This window comes from Trachinotus anak, unplaced genomic scaffold (assembly GCF_046630095.1).
Source record: "Trachinotus anak isolate AG129_WGS33_773 ecotype Australia unplaced genomic scaffold, CSIRO_AGI_Tana_v1 ptg000010l, whole genome shotgun sequence".
NCBI lineage: Eukaryota > Metazoa > Chordata > Actinopteri > Carangiformes > Carangidae > Trachinotus > Trachinotus anak.
The window spans coordinates 26,236,332-26,264,060 of NW_027273861.1; the positions used below are offsets into that span (position 1 = coordinate 26,236,332).

The 27,729-nt window shown below is 42.0% G+C and overlaps 2 protein-coding genes across 5 annotated transcripts in view; one reads left to right on the forward strand and one right to left on the reverse strand.

Moving 5' to 3' along the window:
• LOC139626187 (glypican-5-like) overlaps positions 1–21,254 on the reverse strand; it is a 51,312-nt gene extending 30,058 nt beyond the window's left edge. For both annotated transcript variants that reach the window (XM_071486446.1, XM_071486447.1), the window contains exons 1-7: positions 20,372–21,254; positions 17,753–17,914; positions 12,415–12,962; positions 10,869–11,051; positions 8,506–8,687; positions 8,249–8,308; positions 7,456–7,578 (exon numbers count right to left, since the gene is read on the reverse strand). In XM_071486446.1, the coding sequence (XP_071342547.1) occupies positions 7,456–7,578; positions 8,249–8,308; positions 8,506–8,687; positions 10,869–11,051; positions 12,415–12,962; positions 17,753–17,914; positions 20,372–20,549 (1,436 nt within the window). In that variant the 5' untranslated portion in view covers positions 20,550–21,254. The remainder of the gene's footprint in view (positions 1–7,455; positions 7,579–8,248; positions 8,309–8,505; positions 8,688–10,868; positions 11,052–12,414; positions 12,963–17,752; positions 17,915–20,371) is intronic.
• A 140-nt stretch (positions 21,255–21,394) lies between these two features.
• nasp (nuclear autoantigenic sperm protein (histone-binding)) lies at positions 21,395–27,654 on the forward strand. 3 transcript variants are annotated; one of them, XM_071486448.1, is made up of 14 exons: positions 21,395–21,586; positions 21,989–22,048; positions 22,546–22,659; positions 22,947–23,027; positions 23,194–23,297; positions 23,663–24,063; positions 24,317–24,382; positions 24,459–24,529; positions 24,679–24,752; positions 25,166–25,354; positions 25,520–25,692; positions 25,889–25,969; positions 26,070–26,144; positions 26,766–27,654. In XM_071486448.1, exons 1-14 carry the CDS (start codon positions 21,549–21,551, stop codon positions 26,964–26,966), a joined length of 1,728 nt encoding a protein of 575 aa, XP_071342549.1. In that variant the 5' UTR covers positions 21,395–21,548; the 3' UTR covers positions 26,967–27,654. The 3 variants fall into 3 exon arrangements, with proteins under 3 accessions (XP_071342549.1, XP_071342550.1, XP_071342551.1); XM_071486449.1 differs by lacking the exon at positions 23,663–24,063 and having other exon boundaries at positions 24,315–24,382; XM_071486450.1 differs by lacking the exon at positions 23,663–24,063 and having other exon boundaries at positions 23,194–23,293; positions 24,314–24,382.
• The last annotated feature ends 75 nt before the right edge of the window (positions 27,655–27,729 follow it).

Consider the following 27,729-nt stretch of genomic DNA (forward strand, 5'->3'; position numbering starts at 1 on the left):
ACCAGTTGCTGTGGCGACAGGCAAATTACTGTGATATAGCTCCGTATCTTGAGAACAGCATAAATTTTGATGTATTTGCATTAAAGGAGCTATTTGTAATTTTTGTTATTGCTACACACCAAGTGTGAACATAAACAACTGTTTACTTACCAGTCTCCAGCTTCAGCCATTGTTGTGTTTACTATAAAAGAGGTTACAATACGCCCTCTGAGCAGCGTTATTTCTGCAGGGCGGACTGGACGCCTCTGTGACTCAGCATGACAAAGTGAAGAGACTGTCCCACTGGACTGGGGCTAGCTGGTTAGCATGCTAACTTCAGTAGAAGAAGTGGTAGAAATAGAAGCAAAGCCAGAGGTTTGATTTCCACTCCTGGCGACAGCTCTTGGGCGAGTGAAAGGAATATAGTTTGACGTTGAATCCACAACACTTCTTCTAGACTGGCATATAAACAGCTGTTATTGCTAATGTTGGCTATGTAGCAAGAGCAAAACTCACATGTAATGGATTCCTGTAAAACAAAAACAGACAGTGGGCTGTCTTCAGCCTCTCACACTGCTGTCTGATAAAAAAAAAAAAAAAAAAAGCCCAAAACCAATTACATCCCCTCTGAAGCCAACAGAGAATATGTATTAAATATGTATTACTTGACAAGTAAGGAATCAATTGTACAAAAAGCTTTTGATAATATAAACACTCGTAGAGATAGGGCTACGATTGGCTGTAAAAACAAGAATGACAGGGTTCTGAGAGACGGGCTCCTTTAGCTGTTATTGATCAGCATTTCAAGGGTAGTTGACAGATAGGATAACACTTGAGGTCACTGCAATCTCTGCTGCAAATGCAGAGGGACCATATCAGCCAATTTCCATGACTATGACTATGCAAGAAGTAATGGAAGATCAATTATGTATGCAGCAAGGTCTGCAATGATGGAATAGAAGGATGAAGAAATGATCCATGTTGTTTCACCCACCAACTCTCTAAATAAATTCAAGATCAGCAATAAAGTGAGTGGTCATCAGATCTTTTAGCAGATGAGCAAATGAGTGATAAATCTGACCCTGTGGATTTTGCTTTATATGCAAGTGAAGACGAAGATATCAACAGCTTCTGCACTTGTAAAGCATTTTGTCATGTCCAATATCTGCTGCCATGCTGAATGTGTTAGAAGCCTGCCCGTGTTGTGAATGAGCTATTGGCCAGACTACACATTGTCGGGCTGCTCTGGCTGTTTGACACCAGATGATAATGTTACTGAGAGTGTGCTGCAGATGACACAGAGAGGTGTGACTGTGAGTGACACTTAATAAGATCTGGAGAACGACAGACATAAATCACCAGCAGCATAGTGACAATGCTGCTCTGCTGTTGCCCTCGGTTACTGCAGGGTTGCTAACGGTAACACACACACAGATCCACTCTTCTGTCTCATCCCTGCGCCAAATGTTTGAAGCGTCTGTGGCATGCACGGAAACACACTTGCGTGCACACACACACACACACACACACATGCACGCTCGTACAGACGCAGTGAAAATGAATTCACCTGAGGTTGTGATCTGATGCAAGAGAGGTGTGTAATTATAAGAATCACAACCTCAATTAAGTGCTGTCACAATAAGACACGTGCACACAAATACATTCTAACTTTACCAATATTCGACATTGGAACTACACTGATTTTTATTTAATTCATTGAAATATCAGTGCAGTTCTGATTTTGTAAATTCTGCTTCAAAATTGTCAAGAGGGGATATGCAACCCTAGCTGCCTGCCTATGAAACAGGGGCCCACTGCAGGGGACCTCCGCAGCCTGCAGTGGAACTGCATGTGGTGAACACAGACAGGGACATGAAAACATACAAAGGATTTCTTGATGTCTCTCAAAAATGGATCATTTAACTATATTGTTTTTAACATTTAAACCTCTTGCTCTAACAAATATGCTGGAAATATCATCAAGTGCTGCACTCTATTAGCACTAGAGTGGCCAAAAGGCACGACTATTTAAAATCCATTAAAGTATGGAATTCATAACTATATATAGTGCATGCAGTGTATATTAGCAGTGTTTAATGTAGCAGGCTGATACAAATTGCAACAACTTCAGCACTAATGTTTTATTAGTGTTGCAGACAGTTGTATTGCAGCAGGACTGGCTTTGAGGTTCGAGTTACCAAAATAGGATTTGCACCAGATGCTGCCCCACTGGTGCCTTACAGTTACAAACTAACCCACCACACTACCACTTCACTGGGCTTCTCTCTCTCATCCTCAAAACTTCCAAGTAGTGCTGTAACACACTGTGTTATTTGGTCAAAGACACTTGAGGTCCATTTATTAGAGAACTCTTTCATAAACTCAAAGCTTCTGAGCAGTCTTCTATCACCCTGGGCCATCTGGTCAGACACTTCAGAGCTGTATGTTTTAGAGAATTTGAGTTTTTCCATGTAAAATTTTAAAATTTTGTGAGCCTAAGGATCTTACCCACGTCCTCAAAACATCCAAGCGCTCCTCTATCACCCTCGGCAAGTAGTCAAAAGGCTTGACCAATGCTCGTCAGAGCCTTTGAGTGTTTACTTTAGGTGCTGGACTTCAAAAGTGCAGCACCTGAGGACTGAGCTCAATATTTCAAAACTTAAGAGTGGTCCTCTAACACCCTGAGCTGCAAGAGTAGACGCACTTGAACTTCATTTCTTTTGCTTTTGAGTCTTTCCTTTGCACAGTGGATGGCAAAATTTAGTGTGCATCAAAAGTATTGTAGCCTTAACCTCAAAATGTATGAATGGGCGTCTGACTCTCTGAGCAGCTCTACTTCTTCAGGGCAGACTGGACGCAACAGTGACTCTATAACGAAAAGTGACGAGACAGTCCAACCGGACCGGGGCTAGCTGGTTAGCATGCTAACGTCAGTAGGAGAAAAAAGTGATAGAGATAAAGCGAAACAAGGGTTAACATTGGTGTTGCTTTCCGCTGCTGGAGACAGCTCTTGGCAAGCAACGTTTCTTTCTTCGTATTGACTGGTGAGTAAGTTCAAGTGGTACTAATTTAACTGAAACTTCAACCCACCACCTCAAAATTTAAGAGCCATTTGCACTGCAGTGAAATTTAAAGTCATATGTTCACAGACACGCATATTCTGCTTCCCCCCCTCTGAACAATTAGCGTTTTCCTCTCTCTGTGAAGTGGTTATGGTGGTTATATTAACACATAAAAAACACATTAAAAAAAAATGGGTGTGGCAGGTCTTCAGTGGTGGAAGCAGAGTTAATGCCTCTTTACTGAGGATGGTGAGAGGATGCCTCCCTCTACTGGAGAAACTTAGCTATTACAGTTCCAACTGGCTCCAAAGAAAGTACAGCCTAATCCGTCTAAATCACTGTGGAACGCAAACAATACATTTAACTGTAGCTGTTATTAATATTCCACCACAGTTACACAATACCAACACACTGTTGTTACTGTAGTCCTTGTATTATCTTGCTCAGAGTCAATCAAGAGTTCAAATACATAATAATCACTTCACATATTACACACACTGGAATTATTTCATTTGCACCATTTATCTGCCTTCATGATTTCAATCTGAAACATCCACAGAGGGAGAAGTGGTGTAAATTAGCTACTGAAGCAAGGAAGCAGGGATAGGAAGCTTCTCAGTGCAACTGACTGATGTCCTGTTGACTTTGGGTCACATGTACCAGTGTGAGATTACTTCTCAATCTGAATTTTTGTTAACAAAAGAGAATAATCATACCTGCCTTATGAAGTAATTTATATGTTTATTCTAAAAACAGCTTTATGTGAATATTATATACAGTATGTGCACTGTATGACATAATGACTCACCGTCATGTTACTCTGTGCTCTGAGAGTCCCGCCTGTGTGGGAGTGTGTGTAGGTGGATAAGGTGGAATGGCCCGGAGCAGTTGGAGGGTAGCCTGCTGCCAGCTGGGTCCTTCCATCGCCTTAGTTTATATTTGGCCTTGGGCATTCAGTTTGTGTTGGCAGCTAATAGCAGCATTTTCTCACTGGTCTCCAAATTGGTAGGTTGTTCAAGGCTACTTGTTGATAGATGTATTCTTACAGTCTGTTGTCAGGTTGTTTAATATTGTAAATATAGCAAACAGAGATTGTATTTGTTAAGTGTAGGAGAGCATCCTGAAAGAAGCTATTTAAGACACCCTCAGGAATATACGTTTTGACTTCAAATCCCAGGCTTCAAGGTTTGACTTGTGCAGCACGGAGGGAATGAGATCTTTTCCCTTGACAGACGTGTGACCATCTTCATCGCTTTAGCAGCTCGTAACCGAGAAGAAAGAGGAGGTTATAATCTGCTCTCCTCTCCTTTATCATCCTCCTGTAAGACTTTCTCATCATTCTGTGCGTTTTGCCGCCTCTTTCTCTACCTCACAAACACACACACTTTCACCAACACAGACATTTGTAAGTGAAGTGGGTCAGAGGGCGGAGGAGATGAATGGGGGTCTGAATAGAAGGATGGAGAGATGAATGGATGGCTGAATTAATGAATGAATGGGTGGATGGATGGATGCAAGAGAGAAGAAGATGTAAAGGGGTCAGAGAGGCACAGACTGGCTGCACTCCAACACAGGCCAAGTGCAACATCTCATCTAACCCTCAAAGACAAAAGTCCACCCCCCTAAACCATGCACCACACAGACGACAACAGTCTGAGGATTTCTTAAAATTTAACTTCAAGTCTTGTTATGTTTCGAAACATCACCTTACTGGCAGACTAAACTAAAAAAGGAGAGATTTCTTATTTGGGGTGGAATGAATGTAAATAGGGAAGGAAACTGACATGTTCTCAACATAACAAAATAATATGCAAAGAACTGCAACACTCGTGATTTGATCGCCAGCCACAGGGCCTTTGTTACATGTCACACACCTCTCTGTGGTTTCATGCCTCTGTCTACAGGCTGTCAAATAAAGGCAAAATGCCAAATAAATTTAAAATATGGCTTAAATGTTTTAATCACACCTCATTTCTCTGTAACATCTCTACTGTGCGGCAATGTTTTGGCTGAATATGATAAACTGCTTCTTTGGGGTGTAGCTTCATCCCAATACTTAAGCAGCTCAGTGCTTGGACTTAAGGCAAAGTATTCAGCAAGACATTTGTCTTGGCTGATATAATTACGGGGCTGAATGCAATGCTTCTACATCATTGAAGCAATTATGATAATCAGGATGTAGTAACTTTTTAAACAAATTCTGGGGTCAGCTTTAACGTTATACTGTATTTTTTGGAACATATTCAACAAAAGAGTTGCAACATGAAGGCGTAATCATCTGCATTTCTTCAACATATAATACATATTGATGTATATTATAATTAATGTGCATTAATGAGTGTTGGTCCATCTGAGTTTAGGCATATATCTAAAGGGAGGTCCTGCTCCACTTCTCTTACAGTAAAATATCAACAGGCACAAGGAAATGGCAGCGGCATTAAACACAAGGTTTACTGGCCTTCACTTTAGCACTGACAGTCACAAAGCTGTTTGTGGATGTGTGTGTGTGTGTGTGTGTGTGTGTGTGTGTGTGTGTGTTCATGTGTTTTTGTGTAGGATGTCATTGCAAGGCTACATGGCCTGTTTCATATGGCTGATAGACCAGTAATAGAAAACCTTCTCCATCACAGCAACCAATTCCCTACCAGGATGGATGGAACTTAGTGTGTGTGTGTCTGTGTGTGTGTGTGTGTGTGTGTGTGTGTGTTGGATAGTGCTGTGAGATGTCAGATGGGCACAATCATCCCATATTCTGTATGTGTCTTGCAGGGTCCATGTTGGTATGTGTGTTAGTTGGTATGCATGCCTGTGTGTGTGTGTGTGTGTGTGTGTGTGTGTGTGTGTGTGTGTGTGTGTGTGTGTGTGCGTGCGTGCGTGCGTGCGTGCGTGCATGCATGTGCGTGTGTGTGCACCCATTTGTCTTGTTACCAGTTCAAGCTGCCAATGTAATCACCATGAGAAAGACTCTGGAAATGAACTCTCTAACCTTCACAACCCTGTCACCCCCCTGCCCTGGCAACTATTAGGAGCCACTCACACACACAGACAAACACACACATGCACACACACTCTCATATGCAGCACTTTTGTGTCCTTTTTTGATTGAAAAAGTATTCTGAGTAAAATGAATGACTACCCAAGTGAAGCACTAATTTTTTTTCCCATCTGTTTCAGATAAATGTAGAAAACAAACTGAATGGATCTTTAGCCTCTCAACAACAGATTTCACAGTGATATTAAGATAACCTACAGTAACATGATTTACACCAGGTAAGTGCAGCTGAGTTGATGTAAAATCCCAGGTGGCACTTGACATCACTTCACCCGAGACTGTAACTGGATGCTACAGCATACTGGAATAAACACACCCTCTACTGTACATCAATGTTGCTATAATATACTGTAGTGTCTGGGCACTTCATTAGCATTTTAACATTGCGCAGAGACCAATGCTGAATACTGCAGCAGCACATTTTCTGGGGCCACCACAGTGCTGCACAAGCCTGACCCAGGCCCAACATCTGATCAAATCTTTAAGCCAGAACCCGTCCTAGGAACCAAAACAATATTTTTACATCAGAACCCTCTTTCTACAAGTTGTTCTCTTGCTCATACACACATTCAGGGCAGCATTTGAACAATGAACCACTTTTTCTGTAGGTTTAGTTCAGTACTCCAGCACATTGGATCGAAAATGAAACCATTAAATTTCACATCGCAGGGCCCCAGAGTGCGACCATACAAAATCTGTGGAGTGCGACTTCATTGCTCGCACCAGTAGGCCTGACATTTAGCAGGTCTGTCTCTATGTATCAATTCAATAGTTTTTTCCCACCCACGTTCTACCAAGGCCCGCCCCTACTGCGCCTCTGATTAGCTCTGACCCTGATGTGTGTATATGTGAAACTGCACACTGTACTCCTCAAGCATCAACCCTTACCTTAAAACATGCCAGGAAGTAAAAATGAAGAGAAATATTTTTTTTTTCTTTCATCAAGAAAAATGGTGCCGTGCCACTTACACCTGTCCCCAGCCCTGAAAGGCCCAACATCATAGGCAGAACAATCCTACTTAAGTAAAAATACAGACGTACTAGAAGCAAAATGTAGTTAAAGTATCAAATTAAAAGTACTGGTTTTGGGCCCTTTCAGTGATAATATTATTACATATCATCATTAGATTAGATAGATTCAATAGTTGAAATTTTAGCATTTATTGAAATGAAACCTTGTGAAAAGTTTAGCAGGAAAAATTACTACTTGTTGGAGCCATTATGAGCTCATAGACATCTGAAAAGATGGTTCAGGACCACATACTGCGTCTGAGCAACTGTTCTACGTGCCTGGTGTTTGGTTTGTCCCTCCTGGGAAATTTCTTTTGCTACGAAGTAATGCATTCAGTGCAACACACATACCTCTCCGCGACGTCTTGGCCACTCCAGCATGTGTGCTGCTCAACCTCCATCTCACTCTCACAAAGCATCTCTGGCAGCTCTGAGAAAAACCACTGGTACCGCTGGATAGAGCCTTCAAACTCCCTGAAAGAGAGACAGAGTTGTGCACGGTTGATTGCTAGGGTTGTTGTAAGAACGAGTAGGATCAATGTACCATAGGTTTTTATTTGCTCCAATTAAGACTTGTCACATCCAATTACCTGTGAATAGCTTTCTGATGGACTAAGTTACTGAAAACAACACGGGGAAGGGAAAAGGGAAGCTCTTAGCACTTTTGAAAATGAACGCCTAATAAAAAATCTGATATGAAGGTTTTCATTTAATGAGTTGGCTAATTTCAGGTTTTATTTCCTCAACGTCACATTAGAAAATGAGGATATCCTTTGGGAGACATTAAACACAAAACAATAAAGAGATTGTATTACTGAAATGCAGTTAAAGCAATTAAAGGTCAATTGAATGCTTGGCCTGTTACAAACATTACTAGAGATAGATATTCATATTGCCTCATATTTGATATCTGATACTTCAATGTTCTCACTGAAAAACAACTCTGATGTTAATTAATAAGGTTTCCTGGTTGAGGGCTAATAAATGGACAGATTGGAGTAAATGACTGTTGCAAAATATACAAAAACATATTAACAAGTGATTAGATGTCTGGTATTTTACTCCTTGATTATGTACAAGAGAATGGGATCTAACACTCCAGTGGTGATAATGTGTAAAATAAATGTAATTGAGATGAATTTACCGTGACAGTTTTTTCAGGCTTCGACTCTTGTCAGCTCTGGAACCTTTGAGAGGGAACAACCTGGTGGAATACAAATGTGCACACACAAACACAGACATATAAACACACATACACAAATATCTCTGAGTTGATTTCTTCTGCTATGACCCAAGGTTAAAAGAAAAAAAAAAACTCTCTATACTACCTCTCTGTTCCTTGATTTAATCCACCTACGGTGGCCCCAAATATCCTCATACATTTCCTCAGATGTAACTCACCTCCGGGATTGCAGCTGCAGACGCTGATGAGCGACAGGGCCCTCTGAGGGAGGTGAGGTGACAGACGACCTCTCTGAGGTTAGTGATGTAGCAGGAGTCACGGAGGTTGTTATATGGGAGGTGGAGGGATTTGCATTCGACATCATGGGACCAGCTGCCTGGGGACCGCACACCTTCTCTACCTGAGGAGCAGTTTGTACGGTGGTATTTTGTAAAGGAGAATGATGCAGCATGTCGTGATGTACATGGAGTATCTAGAACAATTGTTTAGGCTTGTTTTCTTTGCCTTTTTTACAGTATTACAGTACTATACAGTGACAATTGGGCGGATGGGTCAACTTTTTCTCAAGGATGAAAGGAAACCCAGAACAGCACAAACTCCTCCTTCTGTAAACTGAAGTACTACAGTCCTTACAGTAGCTTGCTTGTTTAATGAAAGTTGCAAAATAAATCTAGTGGAGAGAGAGAGAGAGTATAATATATTTTCCTCTGAAATGTAGTGGAGTGGAAGCATAAAGTAGAATAAAATGGAAAAACTCCAGTAAAGTACAAGTACTTCAAAATTGTACTTAAGTGCAGTCCACATGGATTTTAATATTGTTAGTTACCCAACAGGTAACACTCCTGAATTCCTGAAAGAAAACATGGGTGGTGTTTATTATCAAAAAGGTAAAAGACTAACTAAACCACCACAGCCACAAAAAGACTATCAAAATAAAATAATAAACTCTATATTGATGTCAAAACATATCTCTACAACAACTAATCCTCCATTGTCTCACTGCTCACGACCGAGCACCAGTGTTTGCTCAAATTAGATAATATACTGTACGATATCTTATATTGGTAATGAAATGCCAAGCAAACATTGAAAATGAGAGGGCGTGCTATCAACTAGCTAACAGTGGTTAGGTCAACTGTAACTTAAGGCAAAAGTTAGAAACTAGCTAACGTTAGCGTCCATCTGTAGATACTTGACACAATCTAATTCAGAAAGGTAAGAAAATGAGTGTCTCAATTTTCGAGCGCGACCGGCAGGAGGACCTGAGGGCACGAGCCACAAACAGGAGCGCGGCAGGCAGATGCTGAGCTGACATCAAGCTTGAGAAATGGTATGGTCCACTTTAGGGGTGTCTAAAAATGTATTACAAAATACTTCCAGGCATGATTATGGGTAATACTGTATATTGTAATGTTTACAATTACAGGTGAGAACGGTATGTAAATGTTTGAAGCCCCCAAACCTTTGTTTTTACCTATTCTGGGGGGTCCAAGGCTTAATCAGGGGGGTAAGAGCCACTAATCCTCCCCTGACTATTTTGAATTCTCTGCATGGTTGCAAATCAGTTTTTTTTTCAATACAACAGGGGTCCTTGGAAGAGCAAAACTGTGAGCTATCTACAAAGTACAATATGTTTTGTGCTGTTAAGTGTCCTATTGTGTTGGAAAATCAAGCACAATTTTCACAAAACCCAAATTGGTGGAGCATAATACAAACTTTTTACACAGTTTTTCTTTGTATACAGAAATTACTGTGATCTCAAAATTTGTGGTCCAATTATGTATTGGCCCTAAACGCTGCACATAACGCCTGTAAACTTTGAAAGGGCTAGGGGTGAGCCTTTGTTGGTGTCCAATGAATAAAAAGCTTGATCAAATATTTAATGAAGTGGTATTTTCTTATTAGCCACAATTAGCTGTGTGATTATGCTTGTGTTTGTTTACCTCTCAGGAATCTACTCTACTAAGTCCACAATGTTCTCTCAAAGTTGGACAGCTACTCTATTTCTTCCTCCAACAGTGTGTGCATGCATGTGTTTGTGTGTCGTCTGTTTGTCCAGAGATTAGCCACAGAAACTTTCTCATCACTCAGAACCAAGCTGCATTCTGGGTATCGGTTGTCCCGCCAACCAAAGTCTTTGTCTGGCACTGGATCTGTATTCACACTCACATACACACTCGCACACACACACATACGCACACACACAGACACACAGACTGAGGGGAACCCCAGATTCTCTGAAGAATGAGGCTGTTTTTAGCCCATCTAGGTACAAGGCTTTTGTGAGGAGATCCAACTGCCAGGCTGAAAGAAACCCACGGCCTTCCTCAGTCTGTGTCCAAAATTCAAATGACTTTATTATGGGGCATATGAGTAAGGATGTTTCAGTGATCTGTTACCGGTTCTGATTTATTTTTGAGCTCTTTAGTGATTGTATTTTATTGGGGCACAAATACTTTTTCAATAAACTGGCATCAATATCCAGAATCCAAATTTCTTTCATGCAACAATTAAAAGTATAAAGTGTACACAGCAAACCACTTGAATATTTTCCCTCCATCCCATCATCCCCTCTGCTTACTGTGGCTGTAATGCGTGGCCCGTGCAGCTGAGCATGCAGTATGGCATCGTTCACTTGGTTTCGGACCGCTAGCAGCGCTAACTCCATGCTGTTGTGGTTACTGCTGGTTGCCAGAGTGGCGGCTAACCGCTGGAGCAATACCACCAAACTCCCCCAGGGGGCGCCAAGCTCTGATACACCCACCTAGATCAGACAATGAACAGGAAAAGAAGAGGAAATACAAGCGTGCAGAGGTTACAGAAATGAGGAAAGAGGGAGAGAGAAAGGAAGGGAAGAGAAACAGAGAAAATAAACAGAGACAAGTTTTAATATGTTTCTCAAAAGGCTGCTAATGCACTTGGAGGACAGCGTGTGGTGCTCTCTAGTTGTGATTCACTGAAACACTGAGGTGTGCAAGAACCTTTTTCTAATTACCACTTAATAATTCACCAAACTTCAAAATAAAACAATCAAAAACAAATGGATGGAAGGAAATGAGCCAATGCTTGAGATGACTGGCAGTTTCTATCTCATGACAGGATAGTCAGGACTGCGTTTCCCATGAACCCAATCGTTCCCTTCACAGTAGGAATGTTCCATCTTGTCCCTCAGACTCTCCTTAGCATTAATGTAATGTGTTTTTTCTTTCTTTTTCTCTACTGAAGAGGATAACCATGTTGGGAGTTTTTCCCATCACACTTTCTTTGCTTCCAAGAAACTTTCAAGCAGGATGAACAGTGCCATCTTCCAGTTTTGTGCTATAAAGAAGCCTCTCCATTGTGGGCACTGTTAAAGCTGTCCAGCAAATTTCGAAGCAGCCCAGTAAGATGCAAGGGAGACACTGCCAGTTCTCTTGGCGATGCTCTTGTTATTTGTCAGGCTAAAACTTAATGTGGGAATGATTTATTGGTGATAAAATGCTACGATTCAGTAATGTGAGCGATGGGAGCAGTACAACGATTTTTCACTTGCCTCTCAGGAGGCAGAGGAAAACAAATACTCCCTGAAGCCTTCTGTGCATCTAAAACAGTATCACACAGTACAGTTCACACACACACACACACACACACACACACACACACACACACACACCTGATCCGAAGAGAATAGCATTAGATCACCTTTTGCTAATCTCCAAATTCCCAGTCTTGAAAGAGTTTTCAAACAGTTCAGAGGCTGGAGGGGGTTCAAGAGCAAGTTCATTTAAAGGAATATTTCAACATTTTGGCAAATTATCCTTTTTACATTCTTTTGTGTATTGATTAAATACATACGCTATATTAGTAAAATCTAGAGGTGCACTTTGGACAGAGCTAGGTTAACTGCTTCCCCCTGCTTCCAGTTTTTATGCTAAGCTAAGCTAATGGACTTCCAGCTCCAGCTCCATATTTAGCACACAAACATCAGTGTGACATGAATCTTCTTATCTCACTTTACCCCAGTAATCAATTGAGTGTATTTCCCAAAATGTCAAACCATTCTTTCAAGAATATAGATTCTGATGAACTTACTGTACACACATATACACATATCTAAATAGTAAATGCAAAAACATTCAACCACTTACCAGACATCCTCTCATGATGTTGACACACAATCCAGTACAGGGCCGTATCAGCGTCAGCCCTTTGCAGTGGGAACAGTACTGCATCCTCACCAAGCCCCGCCCACACTCTCTGGATAACGTCGCCCTCTCGGTCGCATTCACAACCTCTCCAGCGAGTCTGAGCAGTCGGCTCAACGCTCGGCCTGCCCCGAGCGCACGGGACAGGCTGCTGACCAGGAGGCGAGGGTGGGGTCCAAAGGGGCTGACATCCTGCCGCGTCAGCCGCAGGCAGTCGTCGTGGGCGGTGGAGGTGGAGGGGTAGGCCTGCAGCGACATGTGGCCGATCCCAGGGTTGAGCAGACGGCGGTAAACCAAAGGGAAGAGGTCGTTGTAGAATCGACGCACGCTGTTGTCTAGTAAGGAATTAGAGTCTCCGGAGAGGTGGCGTCTGATGTCGCTGAAAAGCTGAAGCACAAGGGGGCGACAGTCGGATGCCAGAGCGGAGTAGGCGCTGTCGAACAGGGAGCTGGTCAGGTTATGCGTGAAGGACACGAGCGACTCGAAGGTCTCTGGAAAAAGAGAGAAGACAGAGGGACAGGGGTTTGTATGTATGTGCAAAACATCCGTGATGACTAGTCAAGAATATAAATGATGTGAGTAAGCAATGACATAGTTATCTACTGTTAGCAGTGATATCCAGTTTCTTCAGTCTCCTGTCTGATCACTGGGAAATGTCTGAGTACCAACCATCCCTCTCTGCTAGCCTGCTTGGCTAATCCAAAATAAGATTAGTGCCTTGCACAGTGAATTGGATTTGAGAAGCAATTAGTGATAATGTTTCCTGTCATCTTCATAATTCTGAGCACATGGAAGAAAAAAAATATTTGAGCAACAGCTGTCTTCTGTGAGACACAAGAAGGAACAACTCAACAACTGTTCAGTGAACCTATTAATGTATTTGGTGGAAACTGACATACTTACTTAATTTAAGTACAGTTTTGAGTGGGGGTGAACAATATCCAAAAAAGAAAAACCTCATACTGTGATTATTTTGGCACATATTTTGATTGCGATATGAGTCACGATTTCAGTTAGAATGATTGTTTTGCAATTTCATTTTTACCAAAAAACTTTTAAAATGTTGATGATGTGATTTTTGATCCCTTCCATCTGGAGAATATGATTTGTGGGCTGGGGCATCCAAGCAGCAACCTCCAAGGCTGAAAAATGAGGCCAACACAGAATTGCCAAAAACTGCAGTTCTTTCCTCGAGTCTGGCTCCAGAAGTGAGTCAGTCCCCACAGACTCCCATGATAAAATGCCCAACTTTACAGCAGAAATAAACATGTTTACAGCCTGGTACAAAAACTGGTATTGGTCTCTATAGCTACTTTCCTCCTTCATGACAACTATACGTTTTTTTTTTATTTTTTATATATAACTCCTTAAATTTTATTCAGACTTTATTAAGTTCTGTAGAGCAGGTCTCAGGTCTACATGCGCCCCGGCTCTCTGGATTAGCCAGGAGTTCGGTGGACTCAGGCACCGGCAGGATGGCGACAGTGGAGCAGCCCACTTTGAGCTTGAAAATCCCTCTTCAGAAACCCGCGGGTGACGTCACGGAGGTTACGTCCATCATTATTTACAGTCTATGGGGGGCATCTCTGTAGCACAGTGCTTATGGTGCTAACAATGCACAACAATGGTGTGACATATTTTACCTTTATCAAACAAATTGCAGCTCCTGTGATTTAGATATAGCACCTGGCTATACTGCGATTTCAATTATATTTCAATGAATTGTGCAGCCCTGTTTTGAGGTGCTTGAACTTTACTTGAGGATTTCCACTGTCTGCTTCTAATGCGTCTAGCCCACAATACTTTAGAGGGACACACCGCACTTTTTACTCCATAAAAAACACATGATAGACTAGATGTCAGATGTCTATGAGCTGTTAGCAGTTCCACCAGAGAGACTCTGAACATCTCACATGGTTTAATTTCATTAAGAGCTCAAATTATCCAATATTTCACAAAAAGCAAACATTAGAGAGCTATGTTTTCCTTCTCTCCTCTCCCATTAATCATCTCATGACACCTAATATTTATCTTGTGACTCTTTGGACTGGTCCTACCACTAGAGTCGGGAACCAGTGGACTAAACTGTGTAGGAAGTGGTTCAATCTCAACCAACTACAATGGTAAAATTCTGCAACACATTGATGCATCAGTATTAATCTAATAATGTCGTACATAATAATATATCAATCACATGGTAAGAACCAGAACTTTTACTTAACCAAACAATGTGAGCACGTCGTCCACCACTGCAAATATACTTAAACACAGCAGTTATTATTATAAAGTACATTTCCATATCCGATCATAAAAAGACAAACATATAAATACACACATATAGCACATAGACAGTGTGTTGTGTAACTTCTATACAGAAATCCCACGTAAAATTGTTCTGATTTCAAATGGTTGCACAGCTGACATAGATACATGTCATTAAGATGTGGCGTTTCCATATCTGTGCATATATTTGTTTTCTTGAATACGAACTCTCTGTCTAACCGACCTTGGACTGAAAATAGCTCATAACTTAATTCATCGCTGAGCTCTTTTTCACTCCCCTGTTATCTATAGTCAGGTGATAATGAGAGGCCCAATCTCATGATCCACTGTGTTTCCTGTGTCCGACAGGCTCTAATAAAGTGGACACCGCCCCCCCTTAACAGAGGCTGTATGCCTGCATGTGTGTGTGTGTGTGTGTGTGTGTGTGTGTGTGTGGCTATGTTTGAAACTTGCCAAGTAAAAAGGATGATGTCAATCTGCTGGCATCTTGACACACACACACACACAGACTACTGGGAGTAAGAGAGAGAGTGAGACAAACCTATTTGTCTGTGACTTTCACCAAGTTACTCAGTGTGTCAGTGTGCGTGTGTGTGTGTGTGTGTGTTCATGTCATCTTCGTATTTCACTATCACAGCTGCAGCCACCTGACTCTCCAAGTGACAGCAATTTATTAGGGAATTTATTAAGTAACTCACAAATGTACTAAATAAGGAAATCATTGCATAAGTCGAAGCAGGGACACTTCAGCTGATGGTATTAAATAGTATGCATGTTTTTTTTTTCTTAAGTAAGACCTCTACTGGAATTAAAACACCAGTGACATGGTATTTGCTTTCATACTCATTTCCACCTGAATACATTAAATAAAGTGAGTGAATGGAGGGAGTTAAAGTGGTGGTGGGGGAGGGGGATGAGGGGGGGTGAGGTTGTACAGCAGCAGTGGCGGGGCTCTTTAGACTAAAGCACTGAGTGAGAACGTCTTACTTTTATGTGTTTGCATACCCATGTCCTGGCAATAGCAACTCAAATACACACGGCATCGAGTGACAGGGCAAAGACCACTCTGGGGTCATGTGATTGGCTCTTTACCCTATGTGATTGGACAACAGCTGCGACGTGGAGAAGAGGGCACAAGGGTCTGACAGTGCCAGGAGAAACACACGCAAGCATGCAGACACACACACACACACACAGAGACACACACACACCCACGCACTCATACACACACACAAAGTAATCCACAGGGTGTAAATGGAGCCTGACTACAACCGCTCTGGGCATGTCTCGGTTTCTCTAGTGGGTTATAATCACGGTGCTTTGGAGAGAGGATCCTTCGAGATTCAGCTCAGCTGTTGAGGAACACTGCACACAAAAGCACACAAAAAGCTAAAGTTCTCACTTTCTACCACAATCGTTTAGCTGTAAAGGCAGCCACTGTTTCATTCGTCCATGTTTCGTGATATCTGGCACAGCCACTACAAAAATTGCCTAAATTAAAAATGTTGGCAGTGAGGAGTCCTGACAAATCCAGCACACTGTTTCTGATTTATCAATTTCACCTTCACCCTAAAACAAGTAGTGGGTTGACCCATAGACCTGTACTGTAAATGTATGAATGGGACATTATAATAACAGGTGAAATCAATGTTTATTATCATTTCCAGCACCAGGTCAGTGTTTTAAACTGTTATACTCGACCAAATAAAGGCTTTAACATAACTTTCCTCTTTGCTCTGCCTGAAGAATTTTTTCTTTTCTGCAATTTTTTGCAGCATTTTGAGCAAAATAATCAAAAGTCCCATTTACTTCCAGTGTATTGAGGCGTATTGAGTGTATTTAATTTCCATGTAAATGCATCAAATTCTTGTTGCTTGTTTCCTCTTACTTGCTGCAGTTTTTGGCCGGCCCCTCTTTGTGTATGGGTGTTTTGCATTAATTTTACCCATGGATGGTTTAGCCCTCCATTGGGCATAAATAGCAGCTGAAACTGAGCCCGGGAACATTCAGATGCAGCAGGAGAGATGAGAGAGAGAGAGAGACGAAAAGAAAACAGAGAGGTACATGTTTGCTATGTCTGTCTGCTAGGTTTCATCAGCTCTATCCCTCTCATAATCTCTGCACTACATGAGCACACACACACACACACACAAACACACATTCATGCACGTAAACACATACACACAAGGTCTCTCTCTCTCACACACACACACACACACACACACCCTTGCTCACACAGACTGGTGAATAGCGTTGAGAGACAAGTGGACAAGCAGAGTATTCTTCCTCCTATTCAGAGCAGCCGTTAGAGACCGGCTGTTGCCCACGGCAACAACACTTTGCTGCGGATACGTACTGAATGTAAACATTCTCCGTCCCTCGCTCTCTCATTGGTCAAGAACAAAACCTGATTATTGCGGCGACAGAGACAGACAGACGCAGAAGGAGAGCGGAGAGTTGTAACAAAGTTTTCCGCTGCTCCCTCTGAGAGTTTGCTCCCACAAAGACTCAATCGAACATCAGTTGTTTGTTTGGCTAGCCACTGTGGCGCCTCACAACATAAACTGGCCTCGCACCACCACCCTGACACAAACTAGCCATTTCATGATGAACACACAAAGTGAGAATGACAGGGGGGGGCCACGGGCACTTGACAGAACTGTTAAAACACCAGAATCACCACTGCTATTAAAGTCACTTTGATTTGGGATGTTGAACCACCCACAGACGTCTCCCTCCAATCATTTAGTCTATGAAATGACACTAAATAGTGAAAAATGAAAACAAATGAAATAGCAACAACAAAAAAACAGCAACGCACAAAAAGATTTTGGCGCACTTTTGCATAAAAGAAATACTAAACAGTTAATCAGCTACCAAAACTGCAGATTTATTGATCAATTTGATTACTGCTAGAAGAAAATACATTTGACTGAGGAAAAAAAATGCATCTCAGCCCTCCCTCCACACTTTCCCTCTATACCTCTGTCTCCTTTACCTTGGTAGGCCCTGGTGTGTCCAGCGATCAGGTACTTGAGCTCGAAGCTGTAAGACTGCATCTTTTGCTGCGTCTCGCTGCGAACAGCTGCCATGTAGCTGTCCTCCATCTTGCTCGTACAGCAGGTGGGCCCAGAGTGGACACACACTCGGAGAGACTCATCTGAAAGACGCACAGATGGGAAACAGCTTCAGACTTGGTCATTTCACTGCAGATCTGCAGGTTAAATCTCATCCAACACAAAATGCTCAGTGGAGGGAAATATTTCATGAAGACTGCACAGGCTTTTATGAACCTTTAGAGGTGACCCTTACTCTGATAAATCATTAATAGTTTTCTAGAGTAAAGGCCCAGAATAAATTTCATCAATATGTGCAGCTTGAGATATACTCAATAGACACTAGAGCTAGAGATTTGTTTTGAGTTCTTTCCCGCGTATCATCACCAAAAAGATCCTTCTTTTTAATCACTTTAGTGAAGTTAGTTAATCCATTTAGGGACCTAAAAGCATCTCATGCACAAGGCTTTATGACAACACACACAAAAATAATTTTACAATGAGCCTTCTGGGACCTGACATGATGACATGCACAGTGGGCGACACTTCACCACTCACACCAGAGTGTCTCTCAGTGTGTGTGTGTGTGTGTGTGTGTGTGTGTGTGTGTGTGTGTGGAGCAGTCTGACTTTGGTAGGCTGCTGTAAGCCAAGCTGTCAGGCAGCTGACTGAGATAAAGGGAGAGAGAGAGAGAGATGAGAGAGATGGACCGGTCACCTATGTCTGACCTGACACACACACACACACACACACACACACACACACACACACACACACAGACCTGTGTCAGACTTTGAGCTATTCATATTAACTCTGGCTGAATATTATACATTGCTGAAATAGCTACTATTTATTGCTAATTGTATGGTGCATTCCTTGTTTGCAGTTAGGACAGCAGGTTGGTTGGAGGCCTGACAACAGACAGACGGCCAGAAGTCAAAAGCTTCAAGATCTGAGTCTGGAAACAACCACTCAGCCAGCATGATTCAGATACCGATGTGGCGTGCATAAATTAATTCTGCATTAAAAAAAAAGAACGTGGATGTTGTGCTAAGGGTTTTTGATGGAACTGCTATTTTCATACTCAGAGGTGACACTTCAAGTTCAACTAACTAACTAAGCAAGTTTGAGTTTAGTATTTATTTGACAACATTTCCTGAACAACCGCCTTTGTTCAGTTTAAATCACAGAAGTGAATGGTTCATGTGGTTGTAGCCAAGAAGAAAACAGTCAGTCACTTGTGGAAAACCTGCTTAAAATGACATCTTTCTCGAGCTAATTCATCCCTGGCCCGCAGCAGACCAATGAACGCCTCACGAAAAGATGTTGTTCAAAGTTGGTGCAAAGACTCTGCTGTCGCAATTATCTATAATTAGCAAACAGCTCTGCCAAAGACTGCTAAGGTCACCACAGTATATTGTTAACTAGCTGTTAACAATCACAAGCACAAGGCACACTGCCAGTCAGTGCAGTAATAACAGTGACATCATAGAAATATTACAATGCCTTATTTGGCCACCTTAAGGTAAATGAGTCTTGCAGCTGCAGGAGTGTCGTCTGCTGAGGTCCAGCTGAGACTCCCTTATATCTGCTCGTTATATAACGTGATTATGATCTGTACCTTTCTTTGTTTTGCTTTTGGGTGCCATTTTGCAGAAAACGATGTTCTCCCACTCAGCAATTAAGAAATGATTGCACATTTGCAACAGTCTGCAGGTCAGTAAGAATGTGCAAAGGAGCTCACATAAGCCAGGGAAAATCTAAAATGGGCATTCACATTCAGAAAACAGCATCTTAACACCACCACTTATAGCCAAGCATGCATTTAGGAGATCTATTTAGGTTCGTTTTCAACAGAAATAGCCTCTCTCCATTAGGTGTTGGCTTATGCAGCACAGTGATGATGTCTAATATCTGGAATTTGGTCCTGCATTTCTAAAGCTTTAGTCTAAAACCTGTGTGGGCTACAAGTCACACTCACATCAATGTTTTTTAACATCATGAAATTCAAAGCAGGACAGATATTAACTTTAATTTCAATTCCAGCTGTGAATGAAGGAGTTTGATCCTTTACCTAAGTAAGGAATACTTAACAAACATACTAAATTACAAGTCCTACACTGAAAATCTCTTACATTAAGTAAAAGTACAAAGGTCATTTCAGCAAAAATTTACTTAAATATCGCAATGCATTGATGTGAATATGACATTTGATGTTGTGGAGTTGCTCAGGGTGGAGCACATTTAAACTACATAATACATTTTCTATTAGTTTCATTTAAAATGTATTATAATTCATATTATAATTTATAAACTCAGCATGTGTTTTTTTTTTTTAAATCTCGACCTGAAAAGTGAAAAGTTAATAGATGTCAGATGAATGGAGTGGAGTCAAAAGTTTACAGCCCACTTCCCTCAGAAATGTGGTGGAGTAGAGACTTAAAGTTTGCTTCAAATTGATATCCAGGTACAGGGCTTCAGTAAATGTGCTTATTTACATCCCGGTTTTTATAACTTCTAATAAAAAATCTTCTATAATATTCCCAAAGGCAGTGACCGACCTGTTCCCGGCTGGTCTGGCACCAGCTCCACCGGGCCTATCTGGCGCATCATGTAGGCTGTCTTCACCTCATGACAGCTGTCTGCACCGGCTGAGCCGCAGCCGGTCTCCGGCAGGACAACCAGATAGAGCAGAATCACCCAAACCGAGTCCACGTTTTGAAAGGCTGCGCGGAACATCGCAACATCTCAGTCAGAAGATGAAGAGTCTGGATGTTTAGTATGAATCCCAGAAAGTGTCGTCCGGCGCAGTGCGGCTGAAAACTTCATCTGCAGCCTGTGAATCCGTCCGGAGCCCAGTGTCAGTCTGAGCCCCCCCCCTCTCCTCCCTCCCCCCTCCCTGCAGCTCAATTACTTAATTGACACTCTTGAATTGCACTTCTTTCTAAATACTCTTTAGTTGTGGAGCAGTTATCGCAGTGTTCACAATAACTTATCACAGTAAAAACACTGACATCACAATAAAAGCATCGTAATCATAAAGAATTAAAGCAGTTCACTCACACCTCACTGAGCTACGTGGCCGCACTTTCATTTATTTATTTTATAAAGTCTATCTCACGTTTTAAAACGCCTGCTCCTCCAAATTGGGTCCATTAAACTTGACTGTTACGAGTGAAGTGTGATCAGTGAACATAATTTAAAGTGGATGTTTGATGCCATCTGCTGGCACCTTTGGGTCATGACAGTCATTTTTAAACAGCTAAAAGTGATAAATAAATAAAAATAAATAAATAAATAAAGTTCTATATAAAACAGTTCCAAAATAGTTCCACCTCAACTAACTACAGCAGTAAATTAATGCACTTTAAGAACATTTTCATGAAAGTCTTAAATTTGATATAGTGAACTCTGCAGAAACCCTGTCACATTGTGGTGTTCGCACTTTTACTTAAGTGAAGGATGCAAACTGTTTTTTTTTTTTTTGGCCCGACATGATGCGTTTGAGACATGCGTTTGTTTTTTCCCACGGGCAGGGAACGCATCACGATTCGGGCTGCGGCCCCTTTAAACTCAATCTCCCGCGTTCCAAGTTAGGCGGAAATAGAAACCCTTCTTTTCTCTATTTAAGCGCGCCAACAAAGACTCTCAAAAGAGCTTCATCCGTACTTCACTCGCCGAAGAACCACACCGCCTGTTTTCCGCCCCCCCCACCGTCTCTACTATCGTCCCGAAAAGATGCCAGAGGAAACGTCCGCCGCGTCCGGCTCCGGGAGGTAAGAGCCGCTTGTGATTTTTCTCTGCGGTCACAATAACGTACGCTGGGAAAACACAGCTAGCTAGCTTTTAGCCTGTAAGCTAACGTGTGCGACCTACTGTGTTAAGCATTGGTTGGGAGATATGTGGTTTATTTAAACGTGCAGCCAGAGACGGTGACTATTAAAGTCGCAGTGTGTTAAACCGCTTCTTTTGATGAGAGTAAACACTATTGAGGAACATCGGTGACCACATTTAGCGAGCTAACGACACACGGCGCTAACAACAACACAGCTAGCGTCTCCGGACGTCAACTCAGTTCGTCAACAGTCAAACTTCAACTGCCGGCTGCGGTTGTACTTGAGAATTTGGTCAGGTGACTTGTTTTGGCGTTTACGCAACTCAAGTTTGAACTTTTGCAGTGTGGAGGAGAAGCCGTGCTCATCATCATCCTCATCATCATCATCAGCTGCAGCAGACAGGTGAGAATGTGCCCAGCAAACCCCCGAGCATCTGCTCACATTGTTATCCAACACATGACATGCGTGTCTCTTTCATCTAATTAAACCTAAAGTCACAGAAGTAGCTTTTACAAATGGAAGTTACAGTCAACTGTTATGAAAGAAAACTGAAAAGAGAATTTAAAAAAACACAAGTTAAATGTTGGCAGACTGAATTCTCAGTGTTTTCAAAAACGTGTTATAGTAATTGTACATTATTCTCTTTTATTGTGATGAAATCTTAGAAAAAACGTATACATTTACAAAGGGAATTACATTTTTGAATATAAAAGTTCATAAAATCATCACAATATGATCAATGTTGGATCTTGCATTCGGAATATATAATGACATCTTTTGTTTGAAATGAAATGGTATATTACTAAAAATTACAGGAGAGGAAAAAAGTGACTGACTTAGTTCTTTTTCTACAAAATACAGTTATCACCAACATGTGCATTTTATTTCTTTACTTGCAGCTCTGTCGATGTCATGGAGGAGGCAAAGAAACTGATCGGCACGGGGAACAGACATCTAGTAATGGGAGATGTTGTCTCTGCAGTCAGTGTTTTCCAGGATGCCTGCAGCATGCTGTGAGTACTTGAGCTGTCAGTAATGTGAAATGATCACCGTTAACATCAATGCTTGTGTACAAAAGAGCTGATATTTTACACTTGTTCTGTGAAGATCTATGGCTCTTTACGTGTGTTGGTGAAAGGGAAAGTGAAAGTTTCTTTAACAGCTTTTTATACTGGGCTTGAAATGAGGTCAGATCATACCTCTGCTTGTAACTGTATTCCAGTATCGTGATTTTGATTATGTAATATTAGGCTGTACTTTGATCCTCAGAACACAGTTTGCTCTACTTTCTTCCTGCCAGGGCTGCCAAGTACGGGGACACTGCAGATGAGTGTGGAGAGGCCTTCTTCCTGTGTGGGAAGTCCCTACTGGAGCTTGCCAGGTTGGTTCATGCATTGCTTTATATTTGCTTGCTTTTTTGTTTTTGTTTTTTTAAAAAATTGGGTTCAGAGCACAAATTTCAGACTTGACACTTTTCCTTCCCCTTTAAGCAGTACCTATGTTTACATTGGGTAACCTGATGGCCTCCTTCCTTCTGTTTTGGTTAGGATGGAGAACAGTGTCCTCGGTAATGCCCTGGAGGGAGTCCCAGAAGAATCGGAGGAAGAGGAGCAGCCCAACTCAAATATTGAGAGTGCCAACAACCTTGATGGTCAGTACCATAAACATTTCCATTTTCGTTTAGGGTTGCCTGATTGAGGGAACAGGGTAAGATTTTTATTATAGACAAATGACTGTGCTTACCTTGTGTAAAAGTTTGATTACATCTCCCCAAATGATTCCCTATGTTTGTATTTCATAAAAGTGGCATTTCTGCTCAGAAGATGGCACGCTTATTTAGTAACGTATAAAATCCAGCTTGTAAAATGATGCCTAAAGTTCCTGGTGCCTACACACATCAATATAACAAGACAGCATTGAATACAAATTCCTTCTGACAAAATGAACATGAGTGGAATTATCAGGCAAATGTGATTGTCAGGAAAAACTCAATTTTCTCATGTGACACTGGTTCAGAAAAAACTAGAGATGAGCTACGAAAGCAGGTCTATGACGCAATGGCTGATCAGGAAGTGACTGAGGCAGCTGGCACCAAGCTGAAGTCTGAAGATCCAAAGAGCCCTGCTGAGGTGAAAAAAGAAAATGGTGTGGCAGAGTCTCCAGTCAAACACGTGAATGGATCAGAGAAAGCCTCAGACTCCCCTGTGAACGAGCAAGAGAAGAGTTCAGTCCAGGAAGCTGCAGTGAATGGAGCCGAGAAGACCTCAGGTGCTCCTGTGAACAGTGTGGGGGCAAATCCTTCTGGGTCTCCTGGGAAGGAAACTGTGGCAGAGGAGGTACGAAGTGTTAAGGAGCAGAATGGAGAGGCGGACGAGGAATCCAAACCAGAGGCCAAACAGGATGAGGAGGAACCTGAGGGCAGTAGATCTCTGGATCCTGAGCACTGTTGGTGTGGATGGGTGTAGCACGGGCTTGGTATTTCTTGACACAACAGTCAGCATTAACTGGTGTCACAAAAGGTGAAGGGGACACACTGGAGCAAGTGTAAACTGCACTGTTGGAAACATTTTTGTCCATTTTGAGTACATTTGCACTCAGTTTATACTTAAGTCACACTATAGAGAAATTAGTAATTACCTTTGTAATTATCCTCCGGTTGCTTCCACAGATGATGATGACGACGACGACGATGATGATGACGATGAGGAGGATGGAGAGAAAAATGGAGAAGATAAGGTGCGTTTCCATACTTTGAAGTCTCGGACATAATTGTGAATGTTCATATTTAACGTATGCCTTCCTCACCTTTCAGGAAGAGGACGAAGTTGGGAACTTGCAGTTGGCCTGGGAGATGCTGGAGGTGGCTAAAGTCATCTTTAAAAGGTACAACATTTAAGAAATCATTAGAAAGCTTTACACTGAGCATGAGCTTAAACACCTGTATACAGATTCAGACATGAGAACCCTGCTTGAGAACGAGAGACTGTGTGGAATAAATTTGCCTTATAGTCAATCTTATAATTTTCTTACAGAAAAGAAAGCAAAGACGAACAGCTGATGGCGGCTCAGGCATTTCTGAAACTTGGAGAAGTCAGTGCTGAATCAGGTATGTTTCACGCAGCAGGCTGAATTTCCAGGACAGACTTGTCACACTCACCTTTCATACAGGGGATCAGCTTTTACCCTCAGTTTCCTCTGAATCAAAGCACTTACATGTCTTGTGGAGTCAGATGTTCAGACTGATTCTGTTCATCACCTAATAGTTTGTAGTTAGTTTTTTTTTTTTTTTAAACATTTAAATGGTGTTAAGAGATTGTAGTTTCTGTGTATGGCTTTAAAAAAAAAATTACATACAGTTAAGTACAGACCAGTGGCACAGGAACATTAGTGTGGAAATGTGAGTCGTTTTTATCATGACCATGTTGAAATCTTCCTATTGTTCACCTCTAATGAGGCAACTAGTTCCACTTCTAATGAAATGCTACAGTTTAGAAAAACTAAATGTCTTCCCTTCCCCAGGTAACTACCCCCAGGCACTAGAAGACTTCCAGGAGTGTCTTACCCTGCAGCTGAAGCACTTACCCCCCCACAGTCGTCTGCTGGCTGAGACCCACTACCACATCGCCACCACACTGTGCTGCATGGACCAGTACAGCCAGGCCATCCAGCACTACAACAGCTCCATAAAAGTCATCGAGACCTGTCTGGGTATGGTTGTCTTTGTCTGGAGACTGTTTTCAGAAACGTGTCCTTGTTGTGCACATAACCTTGAGAGCTAACTCATCTGTAGATAAAATGATCGAGTAGACTGGCAGGGGTGTGACACCTCTTTGGAAGACACTTTAAAGTGAAACTCGTCCATTCTGTTTACAGCCAGGTTGCAGGAGGTGATAGATGCTGCAGAGGGAGCGGATGGAGCCGCAGAAGAAAAGAATGAGATGGAGGAGCTGAAGCAGCTTCTGCCCGACATCAGGGAAAAGGTGGAGGATGCCAAGGAGAGCCAGAGAACAGCCAGCACTGCCTCCCAGGCCATCCAGCAGACACTAGTGGGTGCACAATCATCGGCCTGGCTTTCAATCGTTTCAACATAAGAGTGCTCTTGTATATTTTGGCCCTGCCAGGGTTTGTGTGACTGTTGTTGAAATATACTAGTAGAAAAACTGAGCAGAAAGTGTAGTTGAGTGTACAAACGGCATAAAAATGTACAACCTTGGCTCTGGGTAACTGACTAACCTCTTGCAGGGCGGCGCCTCAACCTCATCAGCATTCCTATGTGAAAACGGCGGCCCATCATCTTCATCAGCATTTGCAACAACCAGCCAGGTAAGGACATTATATTGATGCACATAGATCTAAAACCTTTAATATATCTGCTGTGTAACACACCTGAACCCCCCCACCCCCCCAAACTTTTCTGTTTCAGATTCCAGTTAAATCATCTGACAGCGCCTCGTCTTCCAAAGCAGTCTCAGACATCTCCCACCTCGTCAGGAAAAAGGTGAGACCTACTCATCTCTTCTTGCCAGTTCCTGTTTAATCAAAATTTTCTTCATCTTGATTTCAGTCAGTTTTATCTGACTGGTCAGAGGTTGAAGTCCTCCCCAAAAAGTGAATGATTCTGCAGTGTGTGTGTGTGTGTGTGTGTGGGTTTTTTGCTGAGCAAAATAAAATCTCAGCTGTCATGTAACTGAAGGAATGAAAACCTTCACAGCCGACTCCATATTGGAGTAACAATCTGCCAGAACTCTACCATTACTTTATGTTGTAAGGTCTGTGTGCTCGCCTGCTTTGGTTGGAGGGATGGCGTTGCAGCTTTCTGCTGACGTGTTGTGGCTTTTGTGTGATCTGTGCAGTGACTGAAGTGTGACTTGTGTTGGTTACCGTAGTTGTGGTGTGTGTGTTTGTAGGTGACTATATTGTGGTAGAGCTTAATCCCAGAAAATCAAACTCTAATAATGGACTGTGTGCATGATTCATATCGGTGATGGCTGCTCATGCAGCTTAATTTGCGCTGTTGTAAATGTCAAGCAGAAAGGTTGTTTGCATTGAATACAGTTGTGTACAGAAGCCCTCAGTGTTCTCTTCCTCCCCCTTGTCCTGGTCTTATGTTTCTACACAGAGGAAACCAGAGGAGGAGAGCCCAGTAAAGGACACTGATGCTAAACAAGCGAAACAGGAAGCCACACTTAATGGCAGCGGTGACTCTAGTGCCAGCAACGGCAATGGAGTCCAGGAGGGAAAATCACAGGAGGCGAGTGATAGGCTTATGTCTTACATACTGATACCTTTGCAAGACAGCGCTGAGAGGACCCTGCTGTGACTTGCATATGGTTCTGGAGTTCTAGTCATTGTTTTTCAGTTTATCTGCCTGTAAAAGCTGACATGACTCGATGCACTGAAACTCACTTCTCCAAAATCCTTGAAGTGGCTTTTCATCTGTGGAGAGGCAAACAGTTCATTCACAGAGCACCTCCACCTAGAGATGTAGCATCAGCTGTTACTGAGGTTGGAAGTTAATGCAGTCTTAAATTGTCAGACTGGATCAACATTATCTATTTGCATCACTTGAAGTCCATGTCTCTGAATAAATGTCTGTCTGCAGTTTGCAAAAGGACATAAGTCATTAATTAGAACTGCAGTGGTGAGAGCTCTTACTGAAGCCTTACATGACAACCCAGCAGTCTGGAAACACTTCTCTCCTAAGACCATAGAGATGCAAGGCAGGAAGAAAACAAATCCCCAATGTTAGTTCTGTTTTTCTGCTGTTATGTTAAGTGCACTTTTTTTCTGTTTTCCTGCAGTCGGCCTCCGTCGAGTCCTCAGCATGACGTTCCTCGTCTCTGTCCTGATCTTCAAAACCAGCACAGCATGCCTGTCCAGCCCCTCTCCACCTTCAACAATTTTGTTCTGTAAATACAATCCATTTTCATAGATTTGTCTGTCCAGTTTTGTATACTTGTAGTAAAAAAAAATAAAATAAAATAAAATAAAGAATTTGCAGATGTAAATTTGTATAGCCTTTTTTTTTTTTTTTTAATAAGACTTTATTGCTACTTTGAACTTGATACATGTAATTGCAGCCG